The 23,374-nt window shown below is 36.9% G+C and overlaps 5 protein-coding genes, 1 long non-coding RNA gene and 1 pseudogene across 8 annotated transcripts; 2 read left to right on the top strand and 5 right to left on the bottom strand.

Moving 5' to 3' along the window:
- Positions 1-20: 20 nt before the first annotated feature.
- LOC104738568 (cytochrome P450 86A2-like) lies at positions 21-2,192 on the bottom strand (annotated as a pseudogene). The gene is made up of 2 exons (XR_015578401.1): positions 1,635-2,192; positions 21-1,489 (listed from the first exon to the last, which is right to left on the bottom strand). The product of XR_015578401.1 is annotated as a cytochrome P450 86A2-like (transcript).
- A 2,791-nt stretch (positions 2,193-4,983) lies between these two features.
- On the top strand, positions 4,984-5,548 carry LOC147930054 (uncharacterized). The gene is made up of 2 exons (XR_015578489.1): positions 4,984-5,117; positions 5,281-5,548. It is a non-coding gene; the product is annotated as an uncharacterized LOC147930054 (long non-coding RNA).
- Positions 5,549-5,770: 222 nt separating this feature from the next.
- LOC104737738 (ATG8-interacting protein 2) lies at positions 5,771-7,714 on the bottom strand. Of its 2 annotated transcripts, XM_010457992.3 has the most exons (4): positions 7,614-7,714; positions 7,440-7,489; positions 6,144-6,975; positions 5,771-6,068 (listed from the first exon to the last, which is right to left on the bottom strand). In XM_010457992.3, exons 3-4 carry the CDS (start codon positions 6,942-6,944, stop codon positions 5,958-5,960), a joined length of 912 nt encoding a protein of 303 aa, XP_010456294.1. In that variant the 5' UTR covers positions 6,945-6,975; positions 7,440-7,489; positions 7,614-7,714; the 3' UTR covers positions 5,771-5,957. The 2 variants fall into 2 exon arrangements, with proteins under 2 accessions (XP_010456294.1, XP_010456293.1); XM_010457991.3 differs by having other exon boundaries at positions 7,440-7,706.
- A 2,407-nt stretch (positions 7,715-10,121) lies between these two features.
- On the bottom strand, positions 10,122-12,745 carry LOC104737739 (protein DETOXIFICATION 34). The gene is made up of 7 exons (XM_087482040.1): positions 11,973-12,745; positions 11,264-11,889; positions 11,113-11,169; positions 10,779-11,017; positions 10,565-10,683; positions 10,393-10,479; positions 10,122-10,296 (listed from the first exon to the last, which is right to left on the bottom strand). Exons 1-7 carry the CDS (start codon positions 12,399-12,401, stop codon positions 10,225-10,227), a joined length of 1,629 nt encoding a protein of 542 aa, XP_087338166.1. The 5' UTR covers positions 12,402-12,745; the 3' UTR covers positions 10,122-10,224.
- A 226-nt stretch (positions 12,746-12,971) lies between these two features.
- On the bottom strand, positions 12,972-16,291 carry LOC104737740 (G-type lectin S-receptor-like serine/threonine-protein kinase SD2-2). The gene is made up of 2 exons (XM_010457993.3): positions 13,549-16,291; positions 12,972-13,462 (listed from the first exon to the last, which is right to left on the bottom strand). The coding sequence occupies exons 1-2, from the start codon at positions 15,651-15,653 to the stop codon at positions 13,102-13,104; spliced, it is 2,466 nt and encodes an 821-aa protein (XP_010456295.1). The 5' UTR covers positions 15,654-16,291; the 3' UTR covers positions 12,972-13,101.
- Positions 16,292-16,710: 419 nt separating this feature from the next.
- On the bottom strand, positions 16,711-18,967 carry LOC104737742 (putative E3 ubiquitin-protein ligase RHB1A). The gene is made up of 5 exons (XM_010457994.3): positions 18,769-18,967; positions 18,012-18,144; positions 17,431-17,806; positions 17,229-17,338; positions 16,711-17,010 (listed from the first exon to the last, which is right to left on the bottom strand). Exons 2-5 carry the CDS (start codon positions 18,072-18,074, stop codon positions 16,981-16,983), a joined length of 579 nt encoding a protein of 192 aa, XP_010456296.1. The 5' UTR covers positions 18,075-18,144; positions 18,769-18,967; the 3' UTR covers positions 16,711-16,980.
- Positions 18,968-19,736: 769 nt separating this feature from the next.
- Positions 19,737-22,154, top strand: LOC104737743 (calmodulin-binding receptor-like cytoplasmic kinase 2). Its single transcript, XM_010457995.3, has 6 exons — positions 19,737-20,352; positions 20,538-20,749; positions 20,887-21,055; positions 21,141-21,230; positions 21,333-21,634; positions 21,732-22,154. Exons 1-6 carry the CDS (start codon positions 20,109-20,111, stop codon positions 21,948-21,950), a joined length of 1,236 nt encoding a protein of 411 aa, XP_010456297.1. The 5' UTR covers positions 19,737-20,108; the 3' UTR covers positions 21,951-22,154.
- Positions 22,155-23,374: the final 1,220 nt, after the last annotated feature.

The following is a 23,374-nucleotide window of genomic DNA, read 5'->3' on the forward strand; positions in this document are numbered from 1 at the left end:
TTAAAGCTTACACAGTTTGATGGGGGAAGGGATAAGAATCAAATTGTAAAAGCTTACATTAGAGAAGAACAACCAAAGTATTACATTAGAAAAAAAAAAAAAAAAAAAAAAAGAGAGTATCTGCTTACAAGTTTGTTTTCATACAAAGATCATCACAACCAAACCAATGTATTTTTTTACTGTTACCCAACAAATCACAAAACCCAAACGAAAATGTATGTATTTTACTAGTATAAAAATATTATTTAACCCGAGGAGCTGCATTGCATTACACGGCAACCGCCACAGCCGCATTAACGGCGACGCCTTCACCAATAACGCCGTTGCATACGCCGTTAAGAGCGACGACGTCGTTTCTCTCTTTGGTTACGACGAGACTCTTCATGATCGCTTCCAGATCCCTCTTGTGTACGTTGACCAGAAGTCCGTTCTTCATAAACAAAGTCCCGGCGCCACCGTCAGTCTGTGCCGGAGCAATACCGCCGCCGCTATAGTTTTCATCTGCAGATACGCTAGATCTTTCCCCAGACAGATCCTTGGTCCGGCGTTGAACGCCACGAATCTGTACTGATCGTGGTTCACGAACGTCCCATCTTCCGGCGAGATCCACCTCTCCGGCTTAAATTCCAAACAATCCTCTCCCCAAGTCGTCTTCATCCTCCCCGCCGCGTAGATCGAATAAGTCACCGATGATCCCGCGGGCACGAAAGTCCCGTCCGGCAAGATATCGTCGTTGACGGCGTGCTTCGAGTCTTCAGGCACCGATGGATAGAGCCTCAACGTCTCGGAGAGCGCCGCCTTGAGGTAAACCAGCCGGTCGACCTCGTCGAACTCCAACGGCTCCGACGTCCACGACGACAAGTCGGTTCCACGTGTCTCCATCAGAACGGAGCAAATCTCGCGGACGATCTTATCCTCGACCGTTGGATGCGTCGTGATAAGCCAGAAGAACCAGCTAAGCGCTACTGATGACGTGTCACGTCCAGCTACGATAAAATTAAGGACCACGTGTTGGAGAAACGTCGTCTGGCTGTAGGACGGATCTTTCTTCTTCATGAAACGAGAGAGGAGGTCGTCGTGTCTCGGGGGGGACCCACTCTCTTGCTGACTCAGAAATTCTTGCTTACGTGTGTTAATGACAGCATCCAGATACCCATCGATCTCTCCCAAGCTCCGGCTCAAGCTTACCTCTAAGCCGAGCCCAAGCCATTTCTTCAGCCTCCATAGAATCTCCGGCATAATGAACCGCTGCAGAGAAGCTTCCGTGGCTCGGTCGAATGCCGAGGCGAACCCGTTCTCGGGGAGTCCCGGTGCGCAGGTTCGTGTGTCCTTCCCGAATGATAAACCGCAAATGTTGTCGAATGTGAGCCGTAGTATCAAGTCTTGGAGATCAACTGCCTCGTGATTGTTCTGAGCCGTTTCAAGAATCGGACAGAACCGGAGCTTTATTCCTCGGTTCACCCACCGACCCATCGCTTGCCTCAACGTCCTGCATCACAGAACCATTCAATTTACATAACCGAACCAAAATAATTCAGTGAGTAAACCGGGGGGAAAGAACTACTACTATTGTGTACATCGTACATGCATGAATGAATGAATGCCCGGCCCGGTCCGTTTAAGGTTGTACGTACCTGGTGGTGAATTCAAGAGCGGCGGTTTTACGCTGGAAGAGCCAAGTGTCACCGTCGGAGTTGAAGATGCCTTGGCCGAGGAAGTCATGGAACACGGCTTGCCATGTAGGACCTTTAGGGTAGTTGTCGAACCGGGTCTTGAGCATGTGTTCGATGTTCTTCGGATCGCACGTGACGGTCACGAGACCTTGCTTCTTCGCCAAGAAAGGCACGGCGCAGATACATGTCTGGTATGTGCCGCCACACGCACGGAGGTTCTCAGTGATCCAGTCGTGCATACGGTCGCGCTGCTCGATCAGACCCGGAAGACTGCCCAACACTGGCCAGACACGTGGACCGTTTAGCCACCGTGAGATCCTCTTGAACCATAGCCAGTAAGCTGTAGCAACAGCTACTAGCAGCATCGCGTTGGATACATCCATATCAATGGGAGGACTATATTTGAAATTGAATGATCGATGTAACCAAAAATGTGAAAGTTTTTAAGGAAACTTAATGGTGTTTGAGGGATGATTAAGGTTTTTGATGAGAAAATATATATAGAGAGAAAGAGATGGCATCAAGAAGAAAAAGAAGTGGAGGAAATACAACTGTTACTGCTAGCCTTCAGAAGCAAGCAGCAACCCTCATTAATGAAGATTGTTGAGAGAGTGTATCCTAATTGAATGAGATATGAAATGTCAGCTTACTAAGTAGTTTATTTGTGAAAACTCGCTTATGGTTTTGGAGATAAATTAAAAGATTTGCTCAGGTTTTGAAGTCGTCAAAGAATTGGTAAAGTTGGGAGAGTATGATACAGGAGAGAAAATGCACAGGGAAGAAGAGTCGTCTCATTTAATGATGAATCCAATTAATGAGTCAAATTATTTATATATATACATTATATTCATACACATATATGAGTTTTTCTTTTTGTTTTGGTGTGTCATATTGTATTATTTTATATACGTGTGTGTTTCTCTGTGTGCTAAATTAAATGAGATTAGTTGAGAACCTAAGAAGCACAGAAAAATATGGATGAGAATAATAATTAAAGTAGTAGTAGTAGAAGTAGAATCTTTTTATTGCTTAACTATTTACATCTAATGTGGGTTAGAAGAGTTGAACACATAACACATGTATTGTTAGGTAATGACATTAGGGTTTGCATGATATAGTTAATGTCTAATAGGTTTGCATTGTGTCCTAATACAACCTTTTAGGTTTGACTTTGTAAGTGATCGTAAACCAATGCTCACGTTTTGTTGAAAACTGATTTTTTTTTTTTAGTACCTAGATTAATTATAATAGAGAAAAGGAGACGTGATATTTAATCTTCTCGTTTTGGTTTATCAGTTCTTAATTTTTTGGGAGGGATTTGGTAAGCAACTCGTGACTCTTTTATCTGATTTCCTACTTTTTTTTCCTATCTTTTCTTCTATGGTAAAGAAGTGTTAACTATTAAAGAGTGAATTGATTAATCCCACAAGAAAGAAACACATTGTATTGCGTCTTTAGTTTTAGACCTTTCTGGTCTCTCGAACTATTACATTTTTTTTTCTTCTTCTTTTTACAATACCAAAAAATTGCAAAAGACAAAAGTGGCATTATGTGCATGCACAAATCTCGAGTAAGATATAGATTAGATGTCATGGCATGCATTCATGAGATGTGAAAGTCAAAGGGAGCTGACTTGTGTACACTTGCTGCATATAAATAGATGGTATAAGTACTTATAGTAATAATGTATGTGACAAATGTGTGTTACATATATTAGTAATGTATACATATTAGGTAAGTAAAGTTGGCAACCATAAATCACCACACGCAGAGAGCAATAACATCAGAGCAGCAAATATAACTCTGTAAAGGGGGTTGTACGTATGCGAAAACCTTGTGACCGTGTTCCCTTTTTTCACCTGTTCTTATTTTTATTACATTAGTAAATATAATATATATAAATACGTTTTTATACTGAAGATAAAAATTTAAATGCAGTCTCCGATCCGCTGCAGTTATGTAGTATTGAGTTTCCATGCGCATTGTATCTCGCTTTCCAATGGAGAAAAAGTCCAAGATGACATAATTTGCAGACTTCTAAACTGCATATATATCGCAAGAAAGTACATTTGAATGCAAGTTAATGTCGAGAACTCTTCAAAGATTTAACCATCGCGGTGAAAATGTATGGCAAATTCTTATAAGATACTATAACTTATTTTGGGTTCGTAGTTTCTAACTTTCTAGTAAATGTATTTTGGTAGGTCATTATAACTGCATTTATATATTATATTTAAACCCAAAAAAATGTTTATCTATATACATACACTGACTCATAATTTGCAAAAGAAAAGAAAAAGAAAAAAACATGTTTAAAATGTAACAAATGGAACACACAACTGTAGATGTCAGATAGCTCATAGCCTCGTAGCTTGTAGATGACTTGCCAAACCTCCGTAGACATAATAAACTCACTGTTGACAATTTTTTTTTTTTATCCTTTCTAAGTGAAACAAATAACATGAACACTGAAGATCATGCATGGTTCAAGTATTTCAATTAAGTTAAATCATGTTCGAGCGTTATAAATATTTAAAATGGTAATTAAGAATCACCGATGTAAAGTACACAGTTTCAGGATAAGTCATAAGGTGCTACTAAACCTCAATATCTAGTGATATTTTCTTTGATTTGAGTATTGGTTGGGGATTCTCGATTTATATTTGTATTACTCCATATAAAAACAACTAAAAATGAGGCGGAATATAGAAAACCAGACAAAAGAAAAGTATATTATTAAAAAATCATATAGTACAAATGATGAATTATGATTGTGTATTTAATTTTCCGGTGTTAATTGCTTAGGCCAACCTACTTTTGCGAAAACATTAAATATTCGTAGTTGACTTAGTTTTGGTGACACACATGTGACTTAAATTGGTGATAGTGCACAAAAGCGGTCCTAGCGGAGATGAAAATTGAAGATATGTAAAATCTACACACCGAAGGACTCAAGTTTATCAGACAGAGAGAGAGAGAGAGGTATGGTGAATTAGGAAATCGACTGAAACAGAGTCGGATGATATGATCATCTCCAATTGACAAATGTGGAAAGATGGAATCTGAACTCTGATTCAACAATTTGAACTTTGAATATTTAATCTTATAGATGTTTTGGCTGTTGAATAGATCATGTAAAAATTTAGAAGTTTAATTATAGTATCAGATATATATGGCATATTCAATGTATTTCTATGATTGTTTTCTCAAAAAGAAGAAAAAAATAAAACTTGATAAAGAACAAAATCAATCAATCATAAATGATTTTGACTAATTTGGGTATAAAAATAAGTAGCTATACTGTGTTGTTAGTTGTTCTTTCACAGATGTTGTGGGAAAAAGATATCTTACACATAAAAATGGCGTCGCAAAACTCACATCTTCACTTTGTTGTTTTCATGATCACTGTTTCAGTACTCCTTGCTAACAGTGCACAATCCACTCGTAAGATCTCTTCTTTATCTTAGTTTTGTTTATATAATTAACTAAAAAAAACTAACAACATTATACCCATCACAATGGATTCATATAGATATTTATGATTCTAATACATTACTGAAAAGAGAATTATGATGATGTTGACAAAGTTTTGCTAAAATATGATCAGGAATGATGGATAATCAGTTTCCAGAATGTGAATTCAAAGGACCATGCAAACTGAGGAGTGATTGTATCGCAACTTGTGGAGGCCAACCTAGTAAAACTTTGTGTATTCCTAATCCTAGTGTAGATACCCTTCAATGTTGTTGTATTTCAAGTTAAGATTTGATTGGAATTATTAGTTGAAATAATGATGTTTTACCAATAATATATATTATTGTAGGTTGCTCTATAAACGTCTCAAGACGAAGTAATAATATAATCTTTAACAATAATTAATATATTTTTCATATTATTTATAAAAAATATATTGCAAATACACGATTTTCAGAATTCATAGAATTTTTGATTTTGACCCACGAAAAGGATAGATCCTAGTTTACTAGTTTTAAACATTATGTCTTGGCCGAGGATAAACAACAGGAGACACTAAATAGACGACATTGATATAAACAGAGGATTAGTATGATAGGCATTGTAGTCCCTAAATCACCAAATGGGTAAATGAGTTTTTTTTTTTTCACACCAAAGAAGTAAAGCATATATGTACAAAGCAAACCCTTGACGGAACTAAACAACATTCAGAACTTTACCATTACATTATGTTTTTCCACCCCCCAAACAGTTACTCTTGTTTCTTATCGTCATTATCAAAGCTAATCACCTTATCTCGTCTTTTGTTTTTTAACTGTCGTTATGGGAGCTGGCTCGGATGAATGAATCCCTACGCTGTCCTCCTCCTCCGACAAATGCTTGTTTCAGACGAGAGATCGGCCCCATCAATCTTCCAGCTTTCTGCATAAACAAAAAAAGTGTTAATCAAGAGACATATACGTATATATTACAATCAAGAGAGTGCAATTAGTATACCTCGTTTCCAATGGTAGATTCCCACTTGAGGTGCAAAATCTGCCACCTCTCATGTTGCCAATGTTGGCCAAGAATCACAACTCCCATGACAGCTGCAGCAATGAAGATGGACCAAACAGTGTTGGTTTCTTTAGCTTGTGCAATCAAAGACGCAGCGCTTCTTTTCCACCAGGCTTGGCAAGGTGGGACATCATCATTCTTGTCATCTTTAGTAGTAGGATTGAGATCGGAAGAAACATCATCAGATGGAGAGGAGGCGGAGGCTGGCTCAGTCGGTTCTTGAAGAGGTTCAGTCTGTTGTTCATACCCAGAGATAGCTCTTTCATCGTCGAGAGAAGTCATGGCTGTCTTGTAAATGTTGTTGTTGTCATGGGTTTTGCCTCCTTTATCGTGGGAAAAGTCAAGTCGGGCAAAATCATCATCAGATAAATCCAAGCCCTTGAGAGTCAAATCGCCCTGATCATGTTTCTTGAGAGCAGACCCGGTTTCTTGCCCCACAGAGAAAGCAGAATCTAACTTCTTACTAGGACCATCGGTAAGCAGGTCGCTAGTGGTATCCGTCTGAAGCTCATCAACAGAAGTAGGAGGAGGGAAAACAAAGTGGCGAGACGTGTACAAAGGATGAGAAGTCTGAGCTGAATCGTGAGGAGGAGGAGGAGTAAGTGCATCCATGTCAGCATCATCATGTTTCAGGTCGAGTGGTTTGTTGGGACCAGGAGAAGCAGCGTAAGCAGAAGCAGTAAGGGAAACAACTTCCCAATCATTATTAGCACGCGTAGCTGCATCATCTTTGCCAGCCATATTGGTCCCAAAAAATAAAAATGGCCTGCTTCTGATCATAAACAATAAAACTACTAGTGTCAGATCCAATACAACAACTTTGTTTATTCCCCCAACATACATACATACATACATATATTATTAGCAAATTAAGTACTTGAATTTGAGAGAAGCTCTCTCTAGTGAATGGTGGTGGTGGTGTCTAAAATTTCTAGACACATAGAAGATCATCAAACTCAAATCAAACTTTGAGGTGATTGTGAAACAATCAAGATACTATATTGTACACATAAATAATAATTTACAGAGGAGGAGGAGTTAACGAAGATGATCAAAGGCAACACATTTTAAATTATTCCAAGAAACCAACCAAAAAAACTACTCTCCTAAAACCTAATCGAAACACAGACTAAATTAGAAGAATAATATAACACAGATCGATCGATATGGATCAAAAAAAAATTCAGAACAGTACAGAAGAAAGGGAACGATCGTTGACGGAGGGAGGTTACTTACTACTCACTCAGAGACGGTTTGTTAATACTTAATATAGGAGGAGATGAGATCTGTATAAAAGCACGCAGATAAGATCAAATTATTCTGGGGAGCAGCACGAGAAGACAAAAGAACGTTGCCGACGAAGAAGAAGAAGATGACTGTGATGCGACGACGTCTGATTGATTTGCTTACCAAAAATTAATCGCCTCGATTTCTCTGCTCAAATTTCTTTCTACTTTTCCTTTTTTTTTAGTATATAATTTAACTTAATAACAATAATTATCTGAGAAGCAAAGACGGAACCGGGAAGTGGGGTTAACCGGTTTCATTTACTGCCGACGACCTTTTTGCAATTTGATGATTTATAAATGTTAATATTTGATTTGGATAGGATATGATATGATTGACTAATTGAAATCATTTGATAAGAGAGTAAAAATATTACAAAATGTATGAGAGAAATTAAAATTTGACACTTACAGTTTTGGTGTAAAAGAAATTGATATATACAATTAAAATTATATACTACTAGGACTCATTAAATATTTTAGAAAAAAAAGTAAATAAAATTTAAAATTTAAAACTATACATTATAAAATTATTTGAATATAATAGAATAGTTTAAATACATAAACATTAAACATAAACTGTTACTAAAAATAAAACCATCAAAATAATGAAAACTTATAACAAAAAAATATTATGTAGAATAAACACAACTTTGCAAAAAAACATTGTCTAAAGTATAATAAATATACAAGATAATTTATGAAGAATAATGATAAAGAGATAAAATTAAAAAATCATTATGACAAAGTGATTCTAACTGAGAATATTGAACTAATGGTTGTAGTGTGTAAATATATTTTTCTATTAAATAATTCTAATTAAAAATATATTTAATAGTGAGTGAAACTATATCAACAAAAAATTAAGATTAAAATACACAACTTTTAAAAACAAAATAAAATAAATGAAAATAGTTTTAACGAAAGTTACCATAAATAGACGCAACTGTAAATTCTATATTAAGTTTTATTAAATTTCTATATTGCTATAATCATTTCTAAAATTTGATTTAGATTATAAAATAACGTTGAATATTAGATATTAAATATCCAAATTATTTAAATTCAACATAAAACGAAAAATTTGTTTCAACGAACAATGATTTGTTAGTTATTGATGAAGAGACAAATATAAAAAAAAAAGTTCAAAAGACATAACTATTTAAATAGACACACCTATTAGAACGAAAAATTATGATAAAAAAATAGTGAAAAGACACAACTATACAATGAACAAATGCAACTGTTTGAGTTTTAAAAAAACAAATAAAAGCAATTTAAAAAAAATAATACTACGAAAAATTGCAACTGTTTTTCGCATTTATTCAGATTGTTATTATTACTTTTAAATATTAAACTATTTTTAAAAGAAAAGTTACGATAAATAGACGCAAATGTAAATTCGTTATTAAGTTGTATTAAATTTCTTTATTGCTATAACCATTTCTAAAATTTTAGTTAGATTAAAGAATAATTTGAATATTAGATATTAATATTCAATTATTTAGATTCAACATAAAATGGAAAATTTGTTTCAATGAACTTGTTAGTTACTAATGAAGAGAAAAATATAAAGAGAGTTCAAAATACATGACTATTTAAATAGACACGCCTATTATAACGAAAAGTTGTGATGAAAAATATAAATAAAATATAGTGAAAATGCATAACTCTACAATGAACATATACAACTGTTGCAAATATTTTTTCAAAAAAAACAAATAAAAACAAAAATTTTACGAAAAGGTACTACGAAAAATCGCAACTGTTGTGTCTGCACTGGATTATAATTATACCTAATAACCCATATAAATAGAAGGCATCTTTATTACCATATTGAAAAGTCAAACTCAAAAACTCACTATATAATCCATCTAACTTTTGGAAAAAAAACTCTAGGTATTTTTATTAAATTTTTCTATTTAAAATTAACTAAAAGTTGTACATTAGATTTATCATTCCAAAAATCTTTTGTTAAATCAAAATTGGAGGAATTTCTTTAATTTTAAAAGAATGAATGCTAGAAAATAATTTAGATAGCTGTAAAAACCATTGAGATTGAAAGTTTATATTATTTTGTGTCATGAAAAAAAAATGAAAACAGTTCAAACAGACAGACAGACATATATAGATTTTAAAAGATATGAATATTTGAATAAACACAAATCTACAATGAAAAGTTGCAATTTATCAAAAAAAACGTTAAAATGAACAATTACAACTTTTTGTAAAACACATAATTTAATTTTTTTACAAGTTTTTTTGGGAAATTATCCAAAAGATATGATTGAAAAAACACAATTTTTGGTGGCATTTATTCGGATTGACATTATATTCATCATTCCAAAAATCTTTTGTTAAATCAAGAATTAGATGAATTTCTTGACTTTTAAAAGAATGAATGTTAGAAAGTAATTTAGATAAATTTATAAACCGTTGAGATTGAAATTTTAGTTGATTTTGTGTCATGGCAAAAAAAAATGAAAACAGTTCAAACAGACAAATATATATAGATTTCAAAAGATACAAATGTTCCAATAATCATAACTCTACGGTGAACAGTGGTAACTTTTCATAAATAACTATTTTAATGATCTATCACGACTTTTCAAAAAATATCCAAAAGGTACGATTGAAAAAACACAATTGTTAGTAGTTTTTTTCGGATTGTTATTATATATAGATTACATAATATAGTGCAAATGTATATACAAATTTTTACCCCCAAAATAAAATTAATTTGCTATTTTTTCTAATTCCTCATATCCAGTTCCCCATTGTTTCATTCTCTCCGAAGCTTGTTCCACCTGAACACAACAAAATATAATACTGAAACATTTCGCGTCCTTTGTCGTGGTGATTATGAAGAACCAAAACAAAAAAATGAAACTTTAAGTACGTACCTCCTTGTTCCAATTGGTTATGTATATCATGTACAAAAGGATCAGAGTCTGAAGACTTGTCCCACATATCATACCTATCCATATCCCCTGATCATCATCATACACCAAGTTATTTCTTCCAATACCCAATATCAAACCAAATACTATAGACCGGACTGTATTATGCTTTTACCTGCACGCCAAGACTTGTTTTATATCCTAGCAAAAACCCTAGAGGTAAACCAAATGCGTAGTAACAAAACAAGTTTATATATGCCACCGGTGCTTGCCATCCTCCTCCCACTGCTACACCTGCTCCATATTAATCCACCCAACATTCTTCATCATTCACCAATTTTCATGTTTTTTTCTTTATTACTACCAGACATATATAATTCTTGATTTACCTGATATAACAGGTTGTAAACTGTTGAGAATCATCGTTATTCCGAGTAGGTATGCAAGATCAGCTACCGCCTTCCTCATATCTTCGCTCTCCGTAAATATCACTGCAAACTCATCTCTTGTTATGAGAATTACAATCGCACACACTACTCCAATGATGAGAGACTCCATCACTGTTACCATCACCGAGTATTTCGCTGCTCTTGGATGTCCCGATCCTAGCTCATTCGACACCCTCACACTGAACAACAAACATATATCCCATATACGTACTTTTCAAAAAGTGTCTTCATCCTTTTTTATAAAGAACAAAGATTGCTTTGACGTCGCTTTTACCTTATAGCTGCATTGATTCCTATGAACAACATTCCTTCCCATCCATTGATGTTCATACTGAGAGAGAAAGAAAGAAAAGTGTCATCATCAGATATCAGAAAGAAAAAAAATGTAAATCTTTGACATTGTCAAGGGTCCTAATGGTCAAAACCAGATTGAGAGAGATCCAACGGCTATGACAGGGTCTTCAAGATGTCCGGTTAAGACAATGATTGTCATGAAGTACCAGATCTCAAGACAAAGCATAACCGCAGACGCAAACGACAGTTTCAAGAAGGGCCAAATGTCTTTAAACGCTAACCAAGACAGCCCTTGCCAACAGTTTTTACACCACCCGACAACATAAACAACCTGCGCGATCGCTATTCCCCAAGCCGAGACATCGAAAGCAGCCGCTGCACCGTTTAGCCCCCACTTGAAAACGTTTATGAAGAGGTAGAGGATGAAAATGTGAAGGGTCAAAGCAAAGAAACCGATCCAAGCCATGATCCCAACTTTGCTCTGCGACTGGAGAAACTTCTGAGTCGGGAAATTGATGGCGAGGGCAAACATCTGAGGGATGATTTGTGTAGTAAATTTGCCAGAGATCTCTGCGATTTCGGGTTCTTGGCCGAGTAGAACGAGAAGAGGAGTTGCGTAGATGTAGAGTGGAAGCAAGCAGACAGAAGTGCCTAGGAGGATAAGCCATGAACGCTGCATATAAACGCCTAACATGTCCATTTGTCCCGCTCCAAACGCTTGCCCACATAGCGTTTCCAACGCACTCGCCATACCTAGCTGAAATTTTTTTATTTTCATGGAATGTTAAGAGAAACACACAAAAAAAAAAAAAAAGCAGAGGAAATGTTTTAAATAATCACCAAGAAACCGAAGGAGAAATTGGAGACGACGGAGAGAGAGATGGCGACAGCGGAGAGCTCAAGATCGCCGATATGGCCGACGAAGATGCTTGTGAAGGAGTTAACACCGTAATTGCAAAGAATGTTGAAAGCTATAGGTGCAGCGATTTCCCAAAGCTTGGACGTTTCGACCAAACAGACGAGTTTTGCATCTCGCCAGCTTTGTATGGGAGGGAAATCAGCGTCTGCGGTGGTATCTCCGAGCAGAGTTGACGGAGCGTTAAGAAGCTTCGTCGTCTCATGCTGCTCTGTTTCAAAGACAGAGACTTTGACGAGAAGCGGAGAGGAAGGACCGCTATCGACGGCGTCATCAGCTGCTAAGGAGATGGTTTCTTGTAATGGTCCGGCAGAGGATGAGGATCTTCTCTCCTCTCTAACCGGGATTTCCATTTTCTCCGCTTGCGGCTATCTTTTTTTCTAATTTTCTCTACGTGGGGGAGAGGTTTAGAGAGACAAGGATTGAAAAACAAAGAAGACAGCAGATTCCTTTTTTTTTTTTTTTTTATGTTTGTTCTTCTGATTTTTTTTTTTTTTCTGGTTTGCCTATGATTCAGGTTAGCCGTGGAGAAGCAGAAGAGAAAATCTAGCATTCCATTAAAAAATTAAAAAGATTCTGAGTTTTATTATCACCGTTAATATAGTTAAAAGCTACTCACACGGGTTTATTGATTTGTTTCAAATCATACGTAATGATTCTCATCGAATACATGCTATAATATTTGACATATATGCCATTAGATACAGACATAATCCATGGTTTTAACTGCTAACGGTCCATTAAGTCAAGCAGTAGCTGTTAATTAATGGGTCCACTTTAGACAATAATTCATGCCTGGATTCACTGAACTTTGCTAATATGAAAGGAAAGGAAAGGACTAATGACTTATTAATGATATATCTGAAAATACGATTAGTGATGAATGAGTGAGTTGAATCTATGGTAATGTGACTCATGTCTGCTTTGACTAACGCTCATCCCTTTTTAATGGGAAATTGACACATAGCTTCAACAGTTCCATACAACCCTCTTAGAGAGCCAGAGAAAAAACATACAACATGTAAGACCGGCTTTGACCAAACTTCAAATTAATCAAGGAGAAGGTCTACCAAAAGACGACCGTGAGCCGGGGCTAGACAATCCAGTATTGAGATCCGAACATCCATGGCCTTCGCTACAGCTTGTGCCGCTCACTCCTCGATATGAATCCCCGGAGACTAGAGCTTGTATCAATTTAGGTGGTGGAGGAACCATCACCTCCACAACTCCTTCAAGCATCTTCACTACCGTTCCCATCGCTGGCCTTATCTCTTCATTGTCTTGTATGCACCATACTGCCACTGTGGCCATCCTCGTCACCTCTTCCGTGTTGTATTCTCGGTTGAGTCTAGAGTCAACCACAGAGTCCACGTTGCCTTGTATGATTTCACGCGCTGCCCATGGCGGAAAGAACCTAAAAAAAATGAAAGAATCATTGATTCAATGCTCTATTCTTTCACAATTGACTCAACATTACATCATTGTCTATTATATATATACCATTTTTCAGGTTCTGTCTCTTTCTCTCCCATTGTATCGCTATTGACAATGACATTTCTTCGACCACCAATCAGCTCGAGCAATGTCATTCCGAAGCTATACACATCGGCTTTTGTCGTGATGGGCAAACCTGATATCCACTCGGGAGCCACGTAGCCCCATGTCCCTCTCATTGTGGCTAGAACTCGGCTGAAGTCGCGGCCAAGGAGTTTAGCCAAGCCAAAATCAGACACTTTGGCGTTGTAATCGCTGTCCAAAAGAATGTTCTCCGGCTTGATATCACAGTGAATAATACAGTCCCTGCATCCTTCATGCAGGTAAGCGATCCCTTTGGCAGTACCTAGAGCGATCCTGAAACGGGTTTCCCAGCTTAACAGTTTGGGGCTTGTTTTAGACAAGTAGGAGCTCAAGGATCCTTGTGGCATGTAATCGTAGACGAGAAGTCTGTGAAGATTCTCAGAACAGAAACCTCGAAGCCTAACGAGATTGACATGTTGGATGTTGCCAATGGTGCATACCTCAGCCCTGAACTCGCTCTCGCCACTCCCAGGTCTTTCTAAGCGTTTGACGGCCACAAAGGTGGAAGCACCCGGTAATGTTCCTTTGAAAACCACCCCAAAACCGCCGTGTCCAACCTTCTCCGAGAACCCATTGGTAGCTACATGAAGCTCCTTGAAAGAGAAGACCTTTAAGTTCAGCACAGCGAACCCATCTTCGTCTTCCTTCCTCGTCTTCTTCTTCTTTCGATTCCTCTTCAACAGAATCATCAATGGCACCAACAGTGTAAACCCAAGAACAGAGATTGACCCGACAACGCTGCACAATATAATAATCGTTTTAGAGATGTTTCCCTTAGAATTCCCGTTCCTCGGAGCTCTGATATACAACAGATCACCATTAACTCCGGTCAGTGAGCTCGAATTCTTCAAATTAATCGGCGGATCAAGTAATATTTTGCAGAGATTCAATTTCTCATTGTGATAAAAACCAACACAAGAAGAGTTTCCTAGGCAGGTTTTGGCGCAGGAGCTCTTGCTTACCTGCAACCGCGACATCTTCACATCGCCGTCGTACCGCAGATCACCAACCGCCTCAAAAGTATCAGTCTTTTCGCCGGAATCACCGTTATCACGGCGGCATCCGTCGCTGAAATCATCAGATCTCCACGCAGCGTCGTTCTTAGGGCGGAAACCGCGTACACAGGCACATGGCTTGAGCAATTCGCCGCTGCAGAACCCTAACTGACCACAGAGACTGTAAACGGAGCAGGGAGTATCCGGCTGAACCCAGAACATGTTCCAGCTCTGCGTCTGCGGCTCCCAAGTGTACTGCCTCAGCAGGCCGTTGGCGTCGACCATGAACCGCGTTAGCATCGGCTCGGGAGTGACGATGTACCAAAAGGACGCGGCGGGAGTGTAAGGGTTAACGAAATGGAACCTGTAGATGTAGGGAACAGTCATCTCCGGCACGCCGACGAAGGCTTCTCCGGTCCAGTTCCCGGTGGACCAGTAAGGGGTGGTTCCTTTGTAAACAAGCTGGAACTCGTTGAAGCTTGGACTGAGCCTGAGAGAGTAAAAACCAGGGGAAGGATCGAACAGCGTCCGCCACGAAGTCATAGTGGTTCGGCCGATGACATTCATACCCGGAAGCCAAGTGTCGGTGGGATTGTCGAAGCTCTGCCAAACCGGAGAACCGTCGTCTTCGATCAAAATCAGATTACCGGTTTCAGAGAACCGGATATGGGTACCGGGTTCATTGTTATCAGTCTGCCAAAGGACGCCGTAGACGGAGTCTCTGACGACTAAGTAACCGGTGGAGGTGAGCTCGAGCGTGGAGGAGTCGGGATCGGAGACGGGTCGGATTCGATTGGCGACCCAAACGTGGGTAGGACTAGGCATAGAAGCATAGGAGATACCCAAATACCAATTGGAGGAACCATTATTGCTGAAGAAACCAAGCCGGAAGATAGATTTGAAACTAAGGATCGTTTGGTTCCCTTTGATGATGACTTTGTTTTGTGCAGTTTCAGACGGTGGAACAAGGAAGATGAGGAGAAGAAGAAGAAGAAGAAGAAGAAGAGGAAGATATGATGTAGTACATGGCATTGAGTCTTCTTCTTCTTCTTCTTCGTCTTCTTTCTTAGATGTTGTATTGTTTGGTTGGTGTTGATATTTTCTCGATGGTGATGATACTGATAGACATGGGAAACCTCCAAAAAAGCAAGAAAGCTCTTTTTATCTCTCTCTCTCTCTCTCTCTCTCTCTCTCTCTACGTTTGAAATGTAGAGAGAATTTTTGGAAGATTAAAAATCTGTAAAAGCTGACGACTTCTCACGGACACACGATCTTCAAAAACAAAAGTAAAAGAGAATTTTCACTCTCTCACATAAAAAAGGTTTTGGAACTATAGTCCCTACGCTAAAGTTACCATATAACCCTCTCCTCCTTATGACCACCAACGCCACCGTCAGGTCCCACCATCACAGCGTGATGATGATCACACACCAAGTCTTTTTTATTGCTTTTCATCGGTGACAATGTTCGACTTTGATCAGTTTAGTTAAAGAAGATGCCCGGAAATTTGTAATTTGTTTTTACTTAATTTATATTATGCGATCCAAATATATAGTTTTATTAGAATTCTTTAGGCTAAATTAACATGTTTTATTTCGCTGACGGAGAATGATGATGTACATAGAATTAAAAGAAAGAAAAAAAAGGGAAGGGCAGAAGAGGAAATAAATAATGGAAAACGGAGGTGGCAGACATAGTTGCTTATTAGTCAAAGCCAATGACCTCTTTTTCTCTCTTCTTCTTAAATGATTCCTAACTAAAGTCTTAATTATTTCTTAATTATAAGTATTATTTTAATTATTTTATACAAGCAGACACAAATGTATTTATTACCAAAGAATAATGATAAAATATCGTTCGTACGTACACAAGACAAGCCTTAACCGCATGTGGATCACTTTTTTTAATTTGGAATATTCATAATTTTCTCTTTAGACTATATGGATCACTTGAATCTCTCTCTTTTCTTTTTGAGCAACACAGCAATGAACACTACTAAACCATGCTTCATGCCAAGATAGATTCATGGATCAAGACACGAGTGAACATGATTTTGTTTTATGGAGATGCAAACAATCGAACAGCCGAATTGGACCTATGTATCTTCTTTATCACACACCAACAAAAAAGATACTAGGTAATATTTACAATTGTATGTCTATTCCATCCATATGATTGCAACATAACCAATTCGTCAAAAAAAAAAAAAATAATAACTAAGCAGCAGACAATGTGGACACCCAACAAAACAATTACGAGCCAGCAAGGACCAAAAAGAGATGTATACAAATTTTATGTAGTAGACTAACCAAATAAAGCGGCACACCTTCAATCTTTCAAGCCAGGGGATTGTGATATGCTAGTTCAAGCAATCATCAAACACAACTTCCTGTGTTAAATTGGGGAACCAAAAAAACATAATGTTAGTATGTTGTTGCCAATTGTGCATTTCTCTCCCCTATATACGCAAAAATCTTTCAGCAACCATCAATAAATTGATCTAACTACGAATTCCCAACTCTGTTTCCATTTGATTGCATTGGATACGAATGAATTGGTAAGTAACTTGCAATTCATTAATCATCATAACTCGAGCGGGAAACACACCTTATCACAGATAGGGCAACTATCGCTTCTTTCAATCCACTCCAGAAGACAAGAGAGGTGAAAATCATGCTCACACTTTGTCGTTAGTCTTGGATTTTCACCATCATAATCTGCATGTGATGAACCAAATGAATCATCATGGATTTTAATCAAAAGCAAACATTTTTATGAAATTGTTCATTCAACGATGTAGACTTCTTACCTTCAAAGCAAATGGGACAACATTCATCCTCCTCCTCTTCATCCACCAATTTCTTCCATCCTTTTTGATTTGAGAAATCTGATTTCCTCGGGGAAATAATGTCTGAGGTGTCTTGAGTTTTACAGTCTGAGCCACCGAGATCTTCACATGTTGCTAGCGTTTCAAAACTGCTTCCGCTAATCCTTCCTTTGCTAGATTCAGAATCTGTGGACTGTGGTTTCCCCAAAAGCAAATCATATGGAAGAGGAGCAGGAGCACAAAAGGTGTCAGGTATAGATGTCTCCAAACCTATATCAACCAAGAGGCCTGCGGTGAGTGCTGATCCCACAGCAGCTCGGGTTCCTGAAGGCCCAACCTCTTCAAAAGATTCTGGACACTGGCGTAACAAACTTTAGTAAATAGAAACATTGTGTCTACCTACAATATGTTCAGAAGACATATTTTTCACAACGATAACAGCTTAACCCCACAACCTCAAGCACAATTAAAAAGCCATAATGCTCTTATCCCAAATTTTGCTTTTAAGTAAAAACACGATTGACCAAAAAGACAAAAGGCAGATAAAAGATGGAGTAACTGACGTAATAGTAAACAGGTGTGCCAACAAGATGTGACTTCCTGGAGGAACAACAGCAACCTCCCATATTTACCAACTATAATAAAATACTTTAAGCAGACAAGAGTAGTAGTCCTTGAAGCATTTTTACAGATGCCCTGCAGGAAAGAGAACATAACGAATGAGTCGTCTTCTTATGGATGCAAGCAACTAAAGTACACATAATACAAGTCAAGTCATTATTAGTAAGCAAAATCCCAGAGAAAAATTGTATCATAAGAATTAAGAAACACAAACAACAAAGGTATCAAAATGCTTTTGTCTAGTGTGTTCGTTCCTCCAAATAGCTGAAAACTTGAAATTTCACAAAGAATGTGATTTTATATTCTAATATACCTTAAGGATTCAAGTCAATTAGTTGTAACAAAAAAAAACAGAGACCCGAGTAGTGACTTTTCAACTTTCGTCAAAAATCAATCAAATACAAGACAACCCATCTTCAAAGCCATTGATAATGGTAACTCTACCAATAAGACCTTTAAAACTAAATCCTTACACAACATGAAGACGATTCAGCCAAATCCCCAACACATAATATAAACATTGAAATTGAAAACTAAAATAACACAAACGAAACGATACCTGAACCCTAAAATTCGACGAAGCCGTAAAGACAATTATTAAAAAATAAATAAATAAAAATGACGAAAACAGATTCCGGGGAAAAAAAAAACTAAATATAAGAGACGGAATCGTAAACCCAGGAAACTCAGGAAAGAAACCTGAGAGAGAGAAGACGCCGGAGATTGATGCCTTCTTCGGTGATGAAAAGTGAAATGGTGGCGAAGGAGGAGAGGGGAGCTCTCTTCTTTTCTCTCTATACTATACTACTAGAGGCCGCTTAAGGCTCTCATCCTCATCGTTAATTATACTTTAACCACTCACACACTTCATTAATTACTCTGCCTAATTATCATTATTCTTTATATATGATGGGTATGACGTCAGTTACAGAGATGGGCTTATGTTATGAAACATGGGCTACAAACATTTTGGATCATGGCCCATTATTAAAAAGGTCAAGCCCTCTGTCACTGTCAGAGACTATTATTCTTTATTGATTGGTAAAGTGGGTCAAATATCATTCCTACTTCAACTGCTATGAATCTTCCATCCTAACCATATTAATATAGCCTAATTAATTTATATTAGTATTATATTTATTGATTGATTACCTTAAAATCAAAGTTACTTAATATTTATTTACCATTTCATATTTTAAGCCTACCGCTTTTAAAGAACGTATTCTAAAATCCTATGGGAATATCCAATGAAAAAAATCTAACTTAAAGTTTACTTTTATTATTGATTGGGTATATATATGTTCTGAAAAATACAAAATTTAATGCGATTGCGATTATTGCATTAAACAGAGAGGGTCTCGCATTTATTAATATGGTGGTCTCTAAACAGATACTAGTATCAGACGGATTAGATAGATTACGTCTGGCAATGAACTACTACTAATTATTATCCTCTATATTGTTTTTTTTTTTTTGCCGTAATTATCTTTTGTTGACAAATCAATTTCATTATTCCAAACAAAAAAAAACATGCTTATAAATTTTCTTGATGTTATATACTTATATATACTATTTGCTATCATGTAATAGCGAATAGTATATCTGATTTGTCAAAATGTACAGTATATTTGGCATAATAATAATATTATGTAATAACGAACCGTTTTGTCTTCTATTTTTTTTCAAATTCTATGTTAAGACAATGATTACAAATCATGAGACTATGTAATAGAAAAATATTAGGGGAATAATAATTATACGCTTAATAATCTAAACTTGTCGGGGTTTGAATTACTCGTTAATTAGAGAACGTCAAGTTGTATGTATAGCTGGAGCTGGCGGCAATAAATACACACCGAAAAGGAAAAAAAAGAGAGTCTTATGAAAAATAAATAATCAACGCAGAAGAAAGAAAGAAAAAAACAAAACAAAACAAAAAAAAGTATTTGTAAGTTGAAATTGTAAAAGTCAGTCTCTTCCCTTGTCCGCTATTGTTACGACGTTTCACTAACGAAACGAGGGCTCTACGTAATTTTCCGATGCCCAGTCGTCGGAGACATAGCTACACCGGCGGATCTTCTCCTGCTGCAACCGCTTCTTCTTCTTACAGCATAACGAGTTCTATCACCGATCGTTCCTTCCCTAGCCCTACACCTACCCCCACCGACAAATCCACTAGCTCCGTCGCCAGTTGGATCTCCCGCATCTTCATCAACTGCTTCACTCCTCCCGATTCCGTTTCCTCCAAAAATTTCAACGATTCTAATAAGTCCTCTTCTTCCGGTATCTTATCTATATTCCTCCAAGGGTTATGATATATAGCTTTTTTCAATTTCTGTATTACTCGTATAGTTGATGTTTTTTTTTTTAATTTCACCGTTTGATATATCATAACAATTGATGATATTATTTATTTATTGGTCTTTGTGTATGTGTTAATGTGTGTGTATACTCTGTTCTCTGTACAGAACATAATAGAAGGAGCTCAACTGGAAGTTTGCAGAGGCATAATAATGGGAATGCTAACGAAACAGAGCATTCAAGATTCACCTTCCATGAAATCTACGACGCTACCAAGAACTTCTCCCCATCCTTCAGGATCGGCCAAGGAGGTTTTGGCACTGTTTACAAGGTCAAACTTAGAGATGGCACTACCTTTGCTGTCAAACGGGCCAAAAAGGTCTTTGATCTTCTCTTCTTCTCAAGTCTTTTTTTCAAAATTATTCTGCTAGCTAAATTACAAAAGAGAATCGATCACCATATATTGTTACTCAATTAATTATAATATGATGATGAAGGGTATATATATGTATGCAGAGTATGCACGACGACCGTCAAGGTGCAGAGTTTAAGAGTGAGATTCAGACCTTGGCTCAAGTTACACACTTGAGTCTGGTCAAATATTATGGATATGTGGTGCACGATGACGAGAAGATTCTCATTGTCGAGTATGTAGCCAATGGAACTCTCAGAGATCACTTGGATTGTGAGTACTTTCTACTCTCTCTTTTCATAAATAATATTTCATTACAATTCGAGCAATGTTTTTGAATGGAGGAGGCTCTTTGTAGGCAAGGAAGGAAAGGTTCTAGACATGGCCACTCGGCTAGATATCGCAACAGATGTAGCTCATGCCATTACCTATCTTCACATGTATACACGTACGTATGAATCCTTCTTTCTCTCTTTAGTTAATTTCTTCCATGTCAGTTACGTTGTACTTGTTCTTAATTTGACTCATTTGTTTTCTTGATGTATAATAGAGCCACCTATCATCCATAGAGACATAAAGTCTTCGAACATTCTCCTCACTGAGAATTTCAGAGCCAAGGTTGCAGATTTCGGTTTCGCAAGATTAGCTCCAGATACCGAATCAGGAGCCACACATGTCTCAACACAAGTCAAAGGAACCGCAGGTTACCTGGACCCTGAGTACTTAACAACGTATCAACTCACAGAGAAAAGCGACGTCTACTCCTTTGGTGTCCTGCTCGTCGAGATTCTCACAGGTCGACGTCCCATTGAGCTTAGCAGGGGACAAAAAGAACGCATCACCATTAGATGGGTAAACTAAACATTATCTAAACTACTATGTATCTATATATATATATAGTACTATGTGACTCGTGTTTTGATTCGTTTAATGGTCGTGATTTGATCAGGCGATCAAGAAGTTCACGAGTGGGGATACGATTTCGGTATTGGACCCGAAGCTAGAACAAAGTCCAGCGAACAACTTAGCATTAGAGAAGGTATTGGAGATGGCGTTTCAGTGTCTAGCTCCTCATAGAGGTTCGAGACCAAGCATGAAAAAATGCAGTGAGATTTTGTGGGGAATTCGTAAGGATTACAGAGAGCTGCTCAACACAACTAGTCTTTGAGATTCTTCTCTACTCTTTTATAATTAATATGGTTTACAAAAAAAAAAAAAAAAACTATCATTACTCATTATTTTGAATATTAATTTGTCATATATTACACGATGATTCTTGTACGAGAGAATTGTTGATTTGTAATTGTTTTCTCTTCTGAAACTTAATAATACTAACGTGTATGTGATATTAATAAATTGGGTTATTACCACACACGATACTCTAAATGAATGATTCGCTAAAAATAACATTTTCGGTCAACCTAAATCTATAGCAATTACAACAGCATGTTGACATAGATAAGGCAAATAAGAAAAAAATCCTTCAAGATAATTTTTTTATAGTATCAAACGGTTAATTAATAGAATTGTCCTCTTAAGGTATATTATTATTATGCATCTATCAGTGTCTTAACTCTTAGTCTATATATCTTAACAAATTTATTTTTTAAGACGAAAATTGTTTCTAATTGTTCTCAAGTCTCTAAGATTAGCGATAAACCTTTTTATTATCTATAGGTGGTGTGAAGTGGTAGTTTTTTAGCTTTTTGAACACATTGTAGAAGGCTTCGTTTCATTGGAACTTTCCTTTGATCTTAAATAATTAGTAAAATGGGAGGCATTTGTCAGTCGACTTTGAGATGGAGCGATTCAGAGCCGTGATTTGGCCAGTCAATCGTTAAACTTCTTTAGCAATCTTTGGTGATGGCAAATCGATAATGGCTTTTATTTCTTTTGGGTTCGCTTTGATGCCTCGTTGAGTTACCAAATAGCCGAGGAACTCGCCTGACTTCATTGGAAAGGTACACTTAGCCGGGTTTAACTTCATATCGTATTTGCTTAAAATGTCAAAGCATTACCGAAGGTGGGTGATATGCTCGTTAGCGTGTAGCGACTTGACGAGCAAGTCGTTGATATTTATTTGCATTGTTCGGTCAAGTTGTTCTGCGAACATCTTATTTAAAAGAATGTTTATTTCCTTCATCCTTTACAATGGAGATTACAATATATTTAAAGACAAATCAATTATCAACAAGATTGATCTGCCTAAGATAGTGGAGAATATATTTGAATCGGTATTTGACTAAGTCCAAATATTCCATATTCGTTCATTATTCACCAGACATTGATAAGTGGCATCAACGTTCTTCAAGCCGAATGACATGACTTTGTAGCAGTAGGTTCCTTGGTCGGTGATGAACGAGGTCTTCTCTTAATCGTCTTTATGCATAAGGATCTGGTTATAGCCAGAAAATGCGTCCATGAAAATTAGAAGCTCGTTGTATTTATAAGATATTTTTATCAAATGAATTTTTTCAAGCATTTCAAAATCTAAGTTTAAATGAGGGTTTCTTTACCCAATAAATTCGGATCAAAACATCTTAATAATCTCCCTAGTAATGATCCTAACTTATACTTTATTGACAAAAAATA

The sequence above is a fragment of the Camelina sativa genome, chromosome 13 (assembly GCF_030686135.1).
Source record: "Camelina sativa cultivar CO46 ecotype springtype chromosome 13, ASM3068613v1".
Classification (NCBI taxonomy): Eukaryota; Viridiplantae; Streptophyta; class Magnoliopsida; order Brassicales; family Brassicaceae; genus Camelina; species Camelina sativa.